This window comes from Acyrthosiphon pisum, chromosome X (assembly GCF_005508785.2).
Source record: "Acyrthosiphon pisum isolate AL4f chromosome X, pea_aphid_22Mar2018_4r6ur, whole genome shotgun sequence".
NCBI lineage: Eukaryota > Metazoa > Arthropoda > Insecta > Hemiptera > Aphididae > Acyrthosiphon > Acyrthosiphon pisum.
In genome coordinates this window covers 125,582,916-125,598,722 of record NC_042493.1, presented here as the reverse complement: position 1 = coordinate 125,598,722, position 15,807 = coordinate 125,582,916, and the positions used below count along the sequence as shown (strand labels likewise).

Here is a 15,807-nt window from a genome sequence, read left to right as displayed (position 1 = left end):
ATTTTTATGAACTTATGAAATTAAACGTTAAAGTAACATTAAAAGTAAAGATATTTATACAAGATTCGATATTCACTCGATTTCAAAAATAGCGATTTTGTTACTTTGTTTTTATTCAATATCAAATAACTGTAGAAACATGAACTGTATGAACATTTTACTGAATGCTTATATTTTCATTTTCTAACACCATACAATTTGGAAAATATTTTGACTCTTTTTGAGCTTTTTACGGACATTGCCAGTTTTCAATTTTAGATTCTGAGTGGAACGATGAATGTATTGATTTTACAATGATGTGTGTTTTTTTTTTTTTTTTTTTTTAATTTTTGTGTCTGTCATCACCTTTTAGGACAGTAAAAGTGCTTGGATTTTCTTCAACAGTACCTTTTCTGATAGGAAAGTGAATCTAGTTGGTACTTTGGGGGGTCAAAAGTAAAAGTTTTCCAATAGTTTTCAAAAGCACCGTGAAAAACAAAAGAAAAATTAAGGAAAAACGGGAATTTTTACGCAAAATCTGTTTTCGAGAAAATTGATTTTGATTTTTGGTGTAACTTTAAAACGAATGACTGTAGATACATGAAATTTTCACTGGTTGTTTATATTTCCATTTTCTATACATGATAAAATTTTTTGATTTGTTTTGAGCTGATTACGGACAATTCCAGTTTCCAATTTAAATAGTTTTTTTTTCTATGAATGTCAATAAAACTTTATTTGTTGAGTAAAAATACTTGAAAATTTAATACAAGGCTCCTACTGTATTGTTACAATGACATTTGAAAAATATTAAAAATCCTTAATTACAGTTTTTTTTATTAGCATTTAAATTTCAAAAATTGATAAAATATGGAAAAATCACGAAAATTACCTAATTATGTTGAGTTTATAATTCGTAAAAATTTTCCTTTTTAGACCTAAGATTTTAAAATGTGATACAAGACTCCTTATAGGATAATCTACCTTTATCAAAAAAAAAAAATGACTATAAGAAAATCAAATTAAATTTTTATGAGCATTTGAAATTCATATTTTTATAACATTTGATATTTGCTCGATTTCTCATGAGACGATTTTCTTATTTTGTTGTAATTAAAAAACGAATGACTGTAGAAACTTGAAAATTTCACTGAATGTTTATATTAGCATTATATATATGTATACGATAAAATTTTGAAAATAATTCTTAAAAATAACTCTTTTTGAGCTGTTTACAGACACTGTAAGTTTTCAATTTTTTTGTTTTTTTTTTCTATAAATATCAATAAAGTTTTATCTATTCGGCCAAAAAGTGTAAAAAATTAATACAAAGCTCCTGATACATTGTTACAAAAGCAGTTGAAAAATATTAAAAATACATAGGCACAATTATTTTTTATAAGCATTTGAAGTTGACATTTTGACAAAATTTATCAAATTTAAAATTGAATAATTATTTTGTAGTTAAAAATTTATAAAATGTTCAACTTTTATATCTAAAGATTGAAAATTTAAAACAAGATTCTGCGTAAATATTTAATTCTGTTACCAAAACTTCTATGAAATACATAAGCACAGTTTATTTTTAGTCATTTTAAGTTCAAATTTGGACGAAATTACATATTAAAAAACCTGGAATAACTATTTTAGTTATTTTGTTGTGATTGTATAATATTATTTGTAGGTACTTGAAACTTCTAAAGTATACTATTATGTATCTATGATAGCACCACGGTTTGTTGTTGATGTATAACGCGTTACCTAATGGATATTGTGATATGATTAATTTGGAATTTATTATTGATACCTATTATAGGTCAATTTTTTTTTAATACCATATAGATAAGTATACCTATAATATGTCTAATACATAGACTGATATACCGTCTCCGCTCAGAATCGTTTTTCTTATACAGTAATATTATACCATTGAATTCAAATTTAATACTGTCCATTATACAGTGACCCACTTCTAACCTACTGTACAGCAGAGCGACATCCACTTACCCACCTTTTTTTATTTGAAGATTATTTCAAATACTTCTAAAAAGTATTACTCAAATACTTAACTTTTTATAGTATTTGGGTGATATTTTAAATACTTTATTTTAAAAGTATTTGAGTAATTACTTAAACACTTTTTAAAAGTATTTTTTACAACACTGATTATGTATACCATACTCCGACACTCCGTAGGCGAATCCAGAGCTTTACATTTGAGTGTGCTCGTCCTTTTTTTCTATAGTTGTTTTTTTTATAATACAGAGCTGAGCCTGTAGACAAATTAACCCGCAATATGATTTTTTTTTTTAGCTCATAAATATCGTTCCATAGGACGGTATATAAAATACGCTAAAGTTAATAATATATTTTAAGTATCCGACCGTTGTTCTAGTTGTTCTCTAACCACTACTATAACCTATTGTATAATATAATATTTACCTATATGGCTCTATTGGTTGATACAATAATATACAATATTACTGTATGTAATATGTAAGTGGGTATTACTTGTGATAATTTAATGTTTAATCTTATAAGTTATAACATATTAATTTATAAATCATTATTTTATATTTATTACTAAATAAACTGAAACAACACTATAATAGTACGGCCAGCGAAAAATGAGCCGCAATTGTAGCGCTGGCCATACTATAGTCAGGGCCATATTTATGCAAGGACAAATGGGACATTTGCACTGTGCCCACTCAAATGAGGGGCCCACCGAATTCAGGCAAACAAAATATTAATTGTATACCTTTTTATCATACTTTTGAAAAACAAATTAGATTTGGATTTTAATTGGATATTTTGGTGGGTTATAAAGTATAATGAATTTTCCCTGGAAACGACTACTTTGCCGACAACAAAATCTATTTGCCGTTATTATCGTAATATCGTCGTATTTTTACTATTGACGTTATTGTCTTGCGTTGTTACGTGATATACGTCAGTCGTATTTCGTAATTTGTTTATTATTTTTAATAATTTAAAATGTAAAAAAAAAACTTAAATGGTTCAATGAATCAGCGGCGCAACCAGGGAGGGGGGGGGGGTTAGGGGTTGTACAAAGTTACTTTCTAACTTGACTTGTTAGTTTTGATATATATTAACTTTGTAACTTAACTAGTTGAATTTAATGTGTAAAATAGTCTAATCTACTTGTTAGAAAAAAAACTAACTTTAGTTGCGCCACTACAATTAATAGAAAATTAAATGATAGACGAGATGAAGAAACAAAAAAATTACACGGTAGTTTAGATAAATTTATGTTTAGAATTAGTTTATCTACTAGGTATATAGCACACAATCGAAATGTTTGTAAAAGCTGATTAGCTGAAATCAAATTTGACTTAAAACATTAAACTTAAAAACTTTTACTTTAATATGTAAGTATAATAATCAAAAATACTAATTTAAAAAAAAAAATACATTTGCTTTTTAATTTGTATACTTACTTGAATAACAACATTAAAAACATTAATTATAGATGCATTGAAAGTGTAAAGTGTTCTTGTATATTAAATAATACAATTGTATTCTATGATCTAACTACTCATGTATATGCAACTAATTATAAAATACAATATGCATAGGTACATTTTATTTTAGCATTGAAGAAAGTATAGATATGGACAATTTTCGGGCCCAAAATTGAAAATTGTACTGGGCCCATAAATTGGTAAATCAGGCCCTGACTATATATAGTGTCTAGTGTAATTTATTTATGATAAATATTTATTGTACCAACTTATATTTTATAATAACAATCACCTTTGAAATGGCACAAAACTTTTATATTATTCTATAACCTTCAGAAGCTTCGACATTAACCGGTAATTTCTGTTCGACATAGAGGTCGTTACTTGTTTTACACAAAGTTAACGATATAATATATTTATTCATATAATTATGGTGTCTGTGAGTTGCTCGAATCACGACAACACGTTAAAATGTTAAATGAAATACCCAACTTGAAACTACCAAAGTATTATTTCTTAACCATCGATATCAGCGCGTGTAGCCGTGTAGGTTTCCGAGAAAAGGCAATATTTTTTCGCTGAAAATTCTGTCTGGCGTTCGCACTACAATTATAGCGAAGACCGAAGTTATCATTTCAACGACAGTAACATTGAATATTATAATGACAGTCGATAAACAAATACGATGAAGTGATTTAATAGATTAAATTATTAAATATTCAAGCTTCGTTGACGATGTAAAATAACATGCAATTATTATTTTGCAGAATTATTCTGAACACTTGCAGTTTTACTTATAAAAAACTGGAATTCAATTAATGTTTTTGTATATTATTATTAAATGTAATCAATTAATTTTTTTTTACATTAGGGCGTGTCTTGGCACACCCCGTAGTTCCGCCTATGCCATACTCACAATATCGGAAAATATTTATATTCCTAATTATAAGGAGCAGTTGCTCCAGGCGGCAGGGGCGGCCAAATATTTAAGGGCGGCAAATAAGTCGAAAATGTCGTTTGTAATATAATAAAAATAAAATATATTAATTATTTTAGTTTACGAATTTACGATGTCAATTGTCAGAATATCCAAAATCGTAACGGTACCTATCTATTAGGTACTTATTGGGAGAGAACGCTGTTTATCGAACTCGTTTTCGATATAGGTACCTAGTACCTACCTACGTACTAATCGTACTATTTTGTCGTGCTATTTTGAATATTATCACTAGGGCTAGGATTTTGTAGCATTTGCATTTTCTTTCGTAGTACTACAGGACATAGTTAATCAAAAACAAAATTCGATTCATTCATCACAGAGTTCAAATATGCAATTTTGATTTTGCTTTTTTAGCATTTTCTTATGATATTCGTAAATAAATGCTTTTTTGGTACTTTTTTGTCAGTTTATTAGCTTTTTAATTAGTTTTTGTTAATTATACTCATATTTAACATTTTTAGAACATTTACGTACATATTTATCCAAATTATTATTTATTAATTAATTTTATATTATCGCAATATTATCGCGTTATCTGAAAATAGATTCTTAGATTTTGTCAAAGTGATTACCGAGTGGGGAGTAGTGGTTACGTAATACGTTGACATTTACATCGATATTTAATAAAACAGTTTTAAATTTATTTTTTTCAATATTTATAAATTGTGCTTAGTTGCTCTAAGAATTACTTATTGTGAACATATAAAAATGTGTTGAATAAATTGTTTTTTGATATTAAAAATATTTTTCAGCTAAACTTAAAAATGTTCAAGTCTTTTTTAGTTGCATTTTCTTGGTTAAAATGCTTTTTTTTTGTAGCATTATTGGCAATTTTTTAATTCCTTTGTTGTAGGTTTTTAGTGCTTTATTTTCCTAGCCCTAATTATCACTAATCAATAAATATTATATTGAGATGTTATAGCCGCCGGGGCTCCGCATCTGGCCCGCATTCGATATTGCCATGTACTATTAAATGGTACCTACCTACTACTGCAGCAGCACTGCGACTCTGTAGCTTGTTGTGCGATTATGATATTCAATATTGTTTAAACTATTATCGTTATAATAATGTCATTAGGCTTGACTGACGAGTAGAGTAGTCCGTAGTATAGACGACCACCGTACCACGACAGCGTAGACGGTGTAGTGTGGACGTACTGTTGCGTTTATAAATCTGTGCTTTGAAGTTGACCTTGACGTGTTATACTAATACACTGTACTACTGTACTATAATAATATTTTTAAAATGCCTGATATAACCTTAAAACGTAAACGGTTAAGCGGTTCCCAATATAATATAATATTGTAAAAGACAATAGTCATCTACTCTAGCTACACTTCGTAGTTAGGCAACGAGTGGGTAATCATATAGTTTCCTTGTGAGTGTATTGTACCTATAATATTTGTTCGAGCGTAGCGCGAAAGTTTTTTTTTGGTTATTTACTTGTAAAAAAAGGCGTATACCGAAATAGGGACGTCATATTTTATGCCTCCTCTCACATACATTGTCCCTTATACGGCCTTGATCCGACCGCCTTTACGGGTTTCCAGACGAGTCGCAGGAGACGACTTTGTGACGTCACACTAGGGACGAACCGAGGCAAAAGCTTACGGAGACGACCCCGTCCAGACGCGACTATTATTAATTATGCGGCGATACAATTAATAGCAAACGCAAGCAATCGTTAGGTCAGATTAATATCCGTTATTTCGGCATAGGAGGAAATATTATTCGCTTTCGTCGTCCCGCCAACAATATCAGACGCATAACAATATCATCATAGAAATTGTTATTGTAAATTCTATTATAACATTATTTTTGTTCGATGTGAAATAATATTGTGAACGGCGGGTACAAGACGACGGCGGCGGCGGCGCGCGTCGACGATCGAGCGAGCGGGCACCGCACGAGAACGATAATTTATTAATAATATTTACTTCGCGGCTTCACGCGTTAAAGTCTCAATATTACTTTTCGTCGTACGGACACACACACACACACGCGCACATCATTGTCAAATCGATGGGCCGTCATTTCGCTCCGATCAGGAATTCTAATAACGTATAAAAATAAACACCGTTCGGGTTTGCCGAGAACACGTTCGCGGGGACGCCACTCCGGCGCATCCGACCGCCTACTATTTATAAAATTATAATTTATTGGTCGATCGGAAACGCGCAAAAGCTTCACGGAGACGACCGCGTCCGGACGCGACTATTATTACGCGGCGATACAATTATTAAACGGCAAACGTAAACAATCGTCTGAGAAGGAATATCATTGGCCATGGTCGTCCCGCCGAGAGATATCGACACGCGCGTGACGTTATTGTAAATTCTATAATAACATTATTTTTGTTGAACGGCGTCGGCGGCGCGCATTGATCGACCGAGAGCGGCGCACACGAGAACGATAATATTCACATTTTACTTGGCGGCTTCACGCGTTAAAGTCTCAAATCTCTTCCGTATTACTCTTTTCGTCGTCGTTTTAACGTCGAAACGCCGACCGGAAATCGCTGTTCCGCCATAAGTGTCGTTACCTACCTACGCGTCTTAAGTGTTTCCGTCGTACCCGCTGCTGGTGCCAGCCGATCGTCATTTATGTGAGTATACGAACTCTGTATGTCATGCACGATCAGTATTAATACAGGTGCCCAGGGTGGTGCTTGGTTTCGACTTGTTAATTGCTTAAATCTTATGGAGACCCAGAAACTCGAGTACCTATGGAATTAATTTACTTCCCTATTTGAAGCCCCCGACTGCTGTGGGTATTATTTTTCTACCCGATTGCTGCATTGAGTTGTTGTACCTAAATGTCCGTTATTGTTATTGTAACTGTTGTACATACACATAACAACGTCCACCGATATTATTATTATTTCTGTAAACACGGCCACAATTAATTCTAGCCGTTTTACTCATTTGTGACTTTCGTCGAATTACCGCCAACCGGCAAACTGTTTGCTTTCTACCCAGGACAATAATTTTGTGTTCTTAAACAACGTTAGTCAGTAGTTAGTTGCTTACTAATTAATTACACGTCCACGACATGCATACCGTACACCTTCATGGCTCGTGGTATGATAATTTAATACGTATAAGCTACTATAATATACTAATTTCTTACCGTGGACAAACACTGGGTAGCATTTTTGTAGGTCTTGTGTTTTGCCATACCCACCTATAACGTATTATGATTCACTTTATGGTGTGATCTATCAGTTGGTAGTTTACGTCTTATCCTCACCACGAGAATATAATATAATTGTAATATAATAATATTTATTTGGCACCAAAATACTATACACCTATATATACCTATACAGGTATACAAATAATAGATAATACATTTAATCATTATAGTTCTCTTTTTATAAGCAGAGCTTGTGTTTTATTTTTTAGATTATGATAATTTAAAATAGAATAAACTACTGGGCAGTAGGTACCAACACAAGTAAATAATTATAGGTATAATAGAAAAATTAGTATTTAAAACAGTTGTTACTCGTTATAAGGTTTTCTGGATGGTTATATAAACTATAAAGCTTAAGTGTTGACACGAAGCTTAAACCTTTCAAAAGATTTCCAAAGTTGTATACCTACCCACATAAATTCATTTGCCAAAAGTAGTAGAACGCAAGGTTTTCTTTACTTCTAGTACCTATTATACTTATGATTAAACATAATGCCTTTGAAGTTAATATAGTGCATAAAAAATAGATTTTTTTCTTATAAAAATAGAATTTACATTATCCAACAATAAGTTCAGACTAGAGTAAACTGACAGAGTAAAATCCAGGTTTACCTATTTAAAATTATTCTTAATAGATTATATTTTAATGTTATATTCAGTGAGAAGTGATATTATTTAAAATCAGTGCCCCAAACACTATTCTCAAACATAAATTCCATAGTTAATCAACAATTGAACTAATGCAGCGTAAATCATTTTAATATTGTTATTAATATAGGTAATATAATATTTACCTATGATCTTTCCATTCAATATTATGATTGATGATCAATGATATTGACTGAATATTTTATTTAACCGTATAACCTTATAGGGACATGTGTAGGAGTCTATAATTTTACTTTAATTGAACACTAATTTAAATGATTGAAAAATATGTATTTGGATTGCGTATGAATTGTATGAAGGGAAAAGGTTATTAATTTAGTACAAAATTAAAAATATTTAAATTGAAAATAAGATAGAATTTAATATAAATAATACATACCTTATACAAATTAAAAATTAAAAACCAATTTTAAAAATAAACTATCTTTTGTTGGAGGCATTTTTGTCAGATTATTTAATTTAATAGAAAAATCATTGATTTTTGATGAGCAAAAATTATAAGATACAACATTTAGTTGTACAATATTACTCAATTGTACAAACATATTTTTATCCTTCATTCATACAAGTTGTACCACATTGTCTTGGTGTCTGTTGTTATTTGTATTACCTAATTTTAAAATTAAAAAATACTAATATACGGTTGGTTGTTTAAATTTGAAGTGTGTTTATTTTCTTTTATAGATTAAAATGAAAAGTTACGTGATGTGTTAATAACAACATTTTAAATTAACATTTAGAAACTTGGGAATAATTTTACATATTATTTTGAAATTGGAATGCATATTATATACTACTATACTCTATTCCATCTAAGAGTGAACCGCTTTCGCGCACGCAGACTGAGCCGCCGAACAGTGCCTGATCCCCTATGCGATAGTTATACGTTCTGTGATTGGCGGACAGACATCGCCGGCCGTCGTCGACCGTCGGGCGCCCGTGTTAAAACTCTCACCGATGTCCGGATTGTGGTGGGACTGCGCGGAAAAAACGTGTTTTGGTCAGCCAAGTGGTTCACTCTTAGATGGAACAGAGTATAGGTAATTCACTATTTAGATTTTGGATAATGTTTTTTTTTTTTTTTAATCTTTATGTTTAGATAATATTATTTTCAAACAAAATCAAAAATAATGTCCAGGACTACAGTGTATGAGAGATACATCAAACATATCGAAAGGTAATTTCTATTAAGATGTATCAGATAGTTAAGTATTGTATTACTAGGTCCAAAGGCAGTCCTAAATGATTGTCAGTTGCTTATTTTATTTTATGTTTTCCCTTTATTTTTAACTGATCATCATTAAGTAAATTTTCCATAACAATATTTTGCTCGAGATTTTGCTTGTTATCTTGGTTAATATGAGACCAGTACTTCTTAAAATGGATAGAACTTAGCTGGGTGATGTTAACTAATTTTGTTAACTTGTTAAGTTAAGTTAATATTTAAAATTTAAGTTATAAGTTTAAAGTAACTTTTATTAATTTTTTAACTTTTAATGGTTACAAGTAATTTAGAAAACAATAGTAACTAAACTTAGTTAAAAATCGGTTACTTTTTATTTGTCATATACAATTAATAATTATGCCTATTTTTAAAACTAACAAACAACTGAAATAACACTAATTTAATAAAGGTCTTACAGTTTTAAATAAATGTAAGCATTAAATTGAAATGTTGTAAATACTTATATACTTTAATACTTTATTCAATGCTAAAGTCCAGCAAAATACTTAAATTATTCGAAATGTCACATTGGCTCTTTTTGCACCAAAATATAGATTTATAAATAGAATATCTGATATTTGTGAATAATATATTTTTTTTTATATACAATTAATTAATTATTACAAAATAGAATATATTTTAAATCTGTGGTTATAGAAAAAAATATCTTAATGGGACTAAATTAACTTTTAAATCATAAGTTACCTACTGTAAAACATGGAAAAAAAATGAACTCCTTATGTAACTATATTTTTGAAATAAGTTATTACAATGGTAAAAAATTTATTTTTTATGCTATATAATTTACAAAATACAAAATTGTTGAACTGGAACGGGTTTCATCTTAGTATTATTTAAGTTACCACTGCCCATAGGTAAAATTGTAGGGAGGGGCAAAATAAGAAAAATTCTCAAATATAAGATAATAAAGATAATACAGATGTAATTTTATTTTCACATATAAATGTAAATTATCTGTTATGCTAAATATTAATAATTTATATTTGTATTGTTCTATATATATAGTTGATAAAAAACGAGATAAAAAACATTTTAATAAGTACAGAAAATCAAATAGTCCAATGAAATATATTATTCGGTATCGGTAAATAAGAACTGCAAATTTCTTCGTTTTATTCCAAACATATTAATGCCATCCTTAATGATCACTAATCAGGATGATTCTAATTACTCCTATAGTTTTTTTGTATATTTATCACTGCATTAAAAATCATTTACAACCAGATTAGGTCTATGCGAAGTACAGTTAATAGTTATTTCAAAAAAGAATTTTTCTTGGTAATTAGGTAATATTTATTAAATTATAAGTTAATATTATTTTTTCCAGGTGGTGGCAAGTGCCCTATCTTTCCCTCCCTCGAATGGGCACCCATGCCACTACCTATTGTATTGATTTATCGCGCTAAGAATTCATATACTATTATCTGTAACATAAATAAATTATTTATTGATAGTCACGCAAAGGACAAGGTTACAGTTCACACAATTTTAAACATATTGATACATAATTAATCAACTACTACATTTAAAGCATAATTTTAATTTTGCTTTTTCTTCAGTAAAAAAGTCAAAATTCGTTAACTTGTTACAGAAATTTAACTTTCGACAAACTATGGGTCCACGAAAACTGTGTACACTTTATAACTCAGTTACCTACATTATCCATTTACTTAGTACCTACCCTATACATATTTTAGAATTCTGTCTGTGGGAGATTTATGATCCAATAGTCTAATTTAATGTCCCATAAACAGAATTTAAAAATATGTATAGAGTACTGAGAAATATGGGTAGTTGAATTATACAACGTACCCTGTTTTAGCGGACACACAACATAGGCCTGTTTAGAACAACATTTTGTGTTTCAGTATAGAAACAGTGAAAATTATGAGTGGCCATTTGTGGTACTTAATTCTGAACTGTCGGTGTTATCATTCTAAAGTTTATAAACAAAATATGCATCAATTAGTTACGTCTAGATTTCAATGAGATAATTTTAAACTGGTGCTCGGGCTCCCCTTTCGAAACATAATTTTAATCTAATAAATAAAAATTAACCATTTTAATCGATTTTTAATTGTTAGTTTTTGTTTAGTGTGATCAGTAACTAAAACATAGTGAGAAAAATTATCCAATTTATGAAATAATAACAATAATATTTCTGCTCATTAATTCAATATTTAATGTATTATAAATTATAATATTATGTACAGGGTGATATAAATATTAAATGTTATGAATTTATTTAAGTTATTATAGCTTGGTAACATAATTTGCATGATAAATATGTTTTGGTAACATAAAAAACAATTCAAAGAAATTTTCACGATGCGACTAATGAAGTATTAAAAAATAGATATCGCTAATAATGGGTTAAGCATTAAATATAATAATATTATGAATACATCACTGATATGTTCGTGGGTTAGCACTTATTATTAAAGAAATTTGCTGTCATACATTTTTTGGAAACGTTCTTGACCATCTGTTGTTCTATGGAATATATCTATTAACCTAATAATTTATCTTATCTATGAGTACAGTCAAGATGTAAGTACAATTTAACCTGTATGAGATAATAACTATACAGACTTCCGTGTATAGTATTACTGAATTGTTTTGTAGTAAGATCATTATAAAATCATTAATTTTTTATTATGGAATTAGGTACTTATTTTAACAATCTAAGAAAAATAACATATAAAGTTTCTCCTTAAATCTATTCCTTTTGTAACAATAATATTAATCACCATACGTTTATCAAATAAAAATCAGTCTAAACTTTTATTTAATTTTTGGTTACACATCTAGAATTAGTCATCTGTAATTATAACTTTTTCTTATAGCGAGCTATGTAATAAATTAAATATTTAAGTTAATTATAATGTTTAAGCAGTTAGTTATTATAGCCAAGTATATTCAAATATAAATTATTGTTTCAGTTCCACTCAAGATTCTAAATATACAATATCAAGATCAAGTACAGGAGCTCAGATAATAACTGAAGATAATGTAATTGCATCAACACCAACTAAACAAAAATTGTATATTTGTGATATTTGTGATGGACAGTATTTACAGAAAGACAGCTTAATATCTCACATTAAGAATCATATGAAAGAAAGAAAAATTGAATGTCCTACTTGTAATAAACGGTTTTTAAAAATAGCACATCTCAAACTTCACATTAGAATTCATACTGGTGAAAAACAATTCAAATGCAATGTTTGTCATAGATCATTTGCACGGTTGGATAATTTAGAAATGCACAGTAATAAGCATACGGGAAAAAAACAATTCAAGTGTGGTATTTGTAATGTATCGATTTCACATATAACACTCTTAAAACGTCACCATAAGACGCATACTGGGTATAGACCATATAAATGTGATTTTTGTCCTAAATCATTTGCACGGGTGGATAATTTAAAAGATCACACGAACACTCATACGAGAGAAAATCAATATCAATGTAGTATTTGTGATAAATATTTTACATACAAAGCACTCTTAAAACGTCACAATATGATTCATACAGGGTATAAACCGCATAAATGCGATTTTTGCAATGAATCATATTCACGGTCGGATAATTTAAAGCGTCACATAAAGAGGATTCATTCGAGAGAAAAACAATTATAAATATAATCGTAATAAATGGCTACTTTGTGAAGGACACATACAACTTCACATCACATACTGAAGGTAATCATTCAAATGCAACATTTGTATACACATTTTTCTTATGTAATATCATTAAGTAATCACCAAATTATTCATAACATTCATTAACCTTTTAATTGGGATACATGTAAAAAATATTTAAAACAGAAAGCACATACAAAAAGTTTGGTGAAAAATCGTAACATTTATTATTTAGTTTAATAGATTAAAAATAAAGCAGAAGGAATTATGGGAGTTCCACCTTCCTTTCTGAAGAACATACTGTTATATGTATTAATTTTTATGTTATTGTACAAAGTTTATTTTATTATATTTGAGTTAAAAACAGCATAGTTTTTATTATTTATGTTTAGAAATGTTATTTTAATTAAACATATGTCATCAACTTTAATTATATTGTAACTATATATCTTACCATACAGTAATTTGGTATTTTTTAAAATTACATTGTCTTGATTAAACAAATGGTGGTTTGTCTTCTTATTTTGTAATACGTTGAAATGTAGTAGGAATTAAGCACACGTACATAATAATTTATACAACAGCTTAAATATAATATATTATATAAAGTGATTCTTTAACAAAGCAGCCTTTTTTTTTCAGTATAATATTTCTTAATCTGCTGCAGCCTAGTCGAAATATGTTTTGGCTTAATAGACTGTGGGCAGGTAGTTAATATACATAATATTGGTATACTGCATAAAGCGAGATAACACAACTTGTTTGTGTGTATCTAGACAAATTTCTCCCACCACACAGGAATGCCCAGCAATTAACGAGTTTAGGTCGCCTCCCAGTTGCGTTCTCTCGCTGTACACACTAAAGTAATTGTTTTTAATTGTTAATCTCCTTACATTAAGAAATAATTACATCGGGGGGCAATAATACTATAGTTATTACAAAAAATATTCTTTTTGTTGTAATTAAAAGGCAAATGACTGTATACTTGAAAATTTCACTGAATGTTTATATTAGCATTTTTTATACACGATAAAATGGGTACTAGAAACTTCTAAAGTATACTATTATATATCTATGATAGTATCAAAGTTTGTTGTTCATGTATAACGCGTTATAAGTACCTAATGGATATTGTGATATGATTAATTTTGGAATTTATTATAGGTCAATTTTTTTTTTAATACCATAGATAGTTATATAATATGTCTTATACCTAGACTGATAATACCGTCTCCGCTCAGAATCATTTTGCTTATACAATGATATATCATTGAATTCAAAATTAATACCATCCATTATACAGTGACCCACTTGTAACCTACTGTACAGCATAGCGACATCCACTTGCCCACCTTTTTTTTTATAAGCATTTAAAATACTGACAAAATATGGAAAAATTAAGAGAATTAGCAAATTATTTTTAGCTGTTTACGGATATATTCAGCTTCCATATTTTTAGTTTTATTTTCTTGAAACGTGCAAATTTATTGAGGTAAATATTCCTAAACATTTTCTTTTTTAAATTTAAGTTTTTAAAATGTAATACAAGATTCCTTATAAGATTATCTACCTTTATCAAAAAAAAAATGTTTAATTCAAATTTTTACCACATTGGATATTCACTCGATTTCTCATGTAGCAGTTTTCTTATTTTGTTGTAATTCTAAAACAAATAACTGTAGATCCATGAAAATTTCACTGAATGTTTATTTTATCAATTCTTATACTTGATACAATTTTCAAAATATTTCGACTTGTTTTGAGCTGTTGACTGACAGTTTCATATTTCTATTTTTTTATTTTTTTTTTTTTATGAACATCATTAATGTTTTATTTGTTGGGTAAAAAAGCGTAAAAATGTAATACAAGGCTCTTGATATATTTTTACAATAGCAGTTGAAAAATATTAAAAATACATGGCACAATTTTTTTTATAAATATTTAAAGATCGAATTTTGATAAAATTTATCAAATTTAAAATTGAATAATTATTTTGTAGTTAAAAATGTATAAAATGTTAAACTTTTATATCTAAGGATTGAGAATTTATAACAAGATTCCACGTAAGTAGTTAATTCTGTTACCAACAAAATCTAAAAAATATATAAACACATGCCGATCTAGAAACCAGAGCATTTTTGCTACCTACCCAAAATTGTTGATGACAGACAGAAAGAATAACACATCATTGTAAAATACAATAAATTCTTTCGCTCCGCCCAGGATCTAATAAAAATTTATGTTTATAGCATTTAAAGATACTTATACAAATAAATTATATTTAATTAAGTTATTGTCTCCAAAGAGCTTGTGGAGAAGAGAACAGTTCTTATTTATAAGGTAAATTATACAAATTTAAGAGAACTACATTAATATACCTAGGAATCTATATTAAATGAATGAATTAATTAAAGTTGAATCAAATAAAGAAATAAATAAATAATAATAATAATTAAGACAAAACATTATTTGAGTACGGTGCAATTAAGAGATATAGGTTTTTACAAACAAGTTTCTAACATATTACATACTTTAGAAATGATTATAATTATAAAAATGTTTAATAGGAATATCATATTGCATACAT

General features: G+C 28.7%; 1 protein-coding gene across 1 annotated transcript; it reads left to right on the top strand.

Moving 5' to 3' along the window:
• Nucleotides 1-5,295: 5,295 nt before the first annotated feature.
• On the top strand, nt 5,296-14,250 carry LOC100571082 (gastrula zinc finger protein XlCGF71.1-like). The gene is made up of 3 exons (XM_008184049.3): nt 5,296-7,070; nt 9,429-9,506; nt 12,518-14,250. Exons 2-3 carry the CDS (start codon nt 9,460-9,462, stop codon nt 13,215-13,217), a joined length of 747 nt encoding a protein of 248 aa, XP_008182271.1. The 5' UTR covers nt 5,296-7,070; nt 9,429-9,459; the 3' UTR covers nt 13,218-14,250.
• Nucleotides 14,251-15,807: the final 1,557 nt, after the last annotated feature.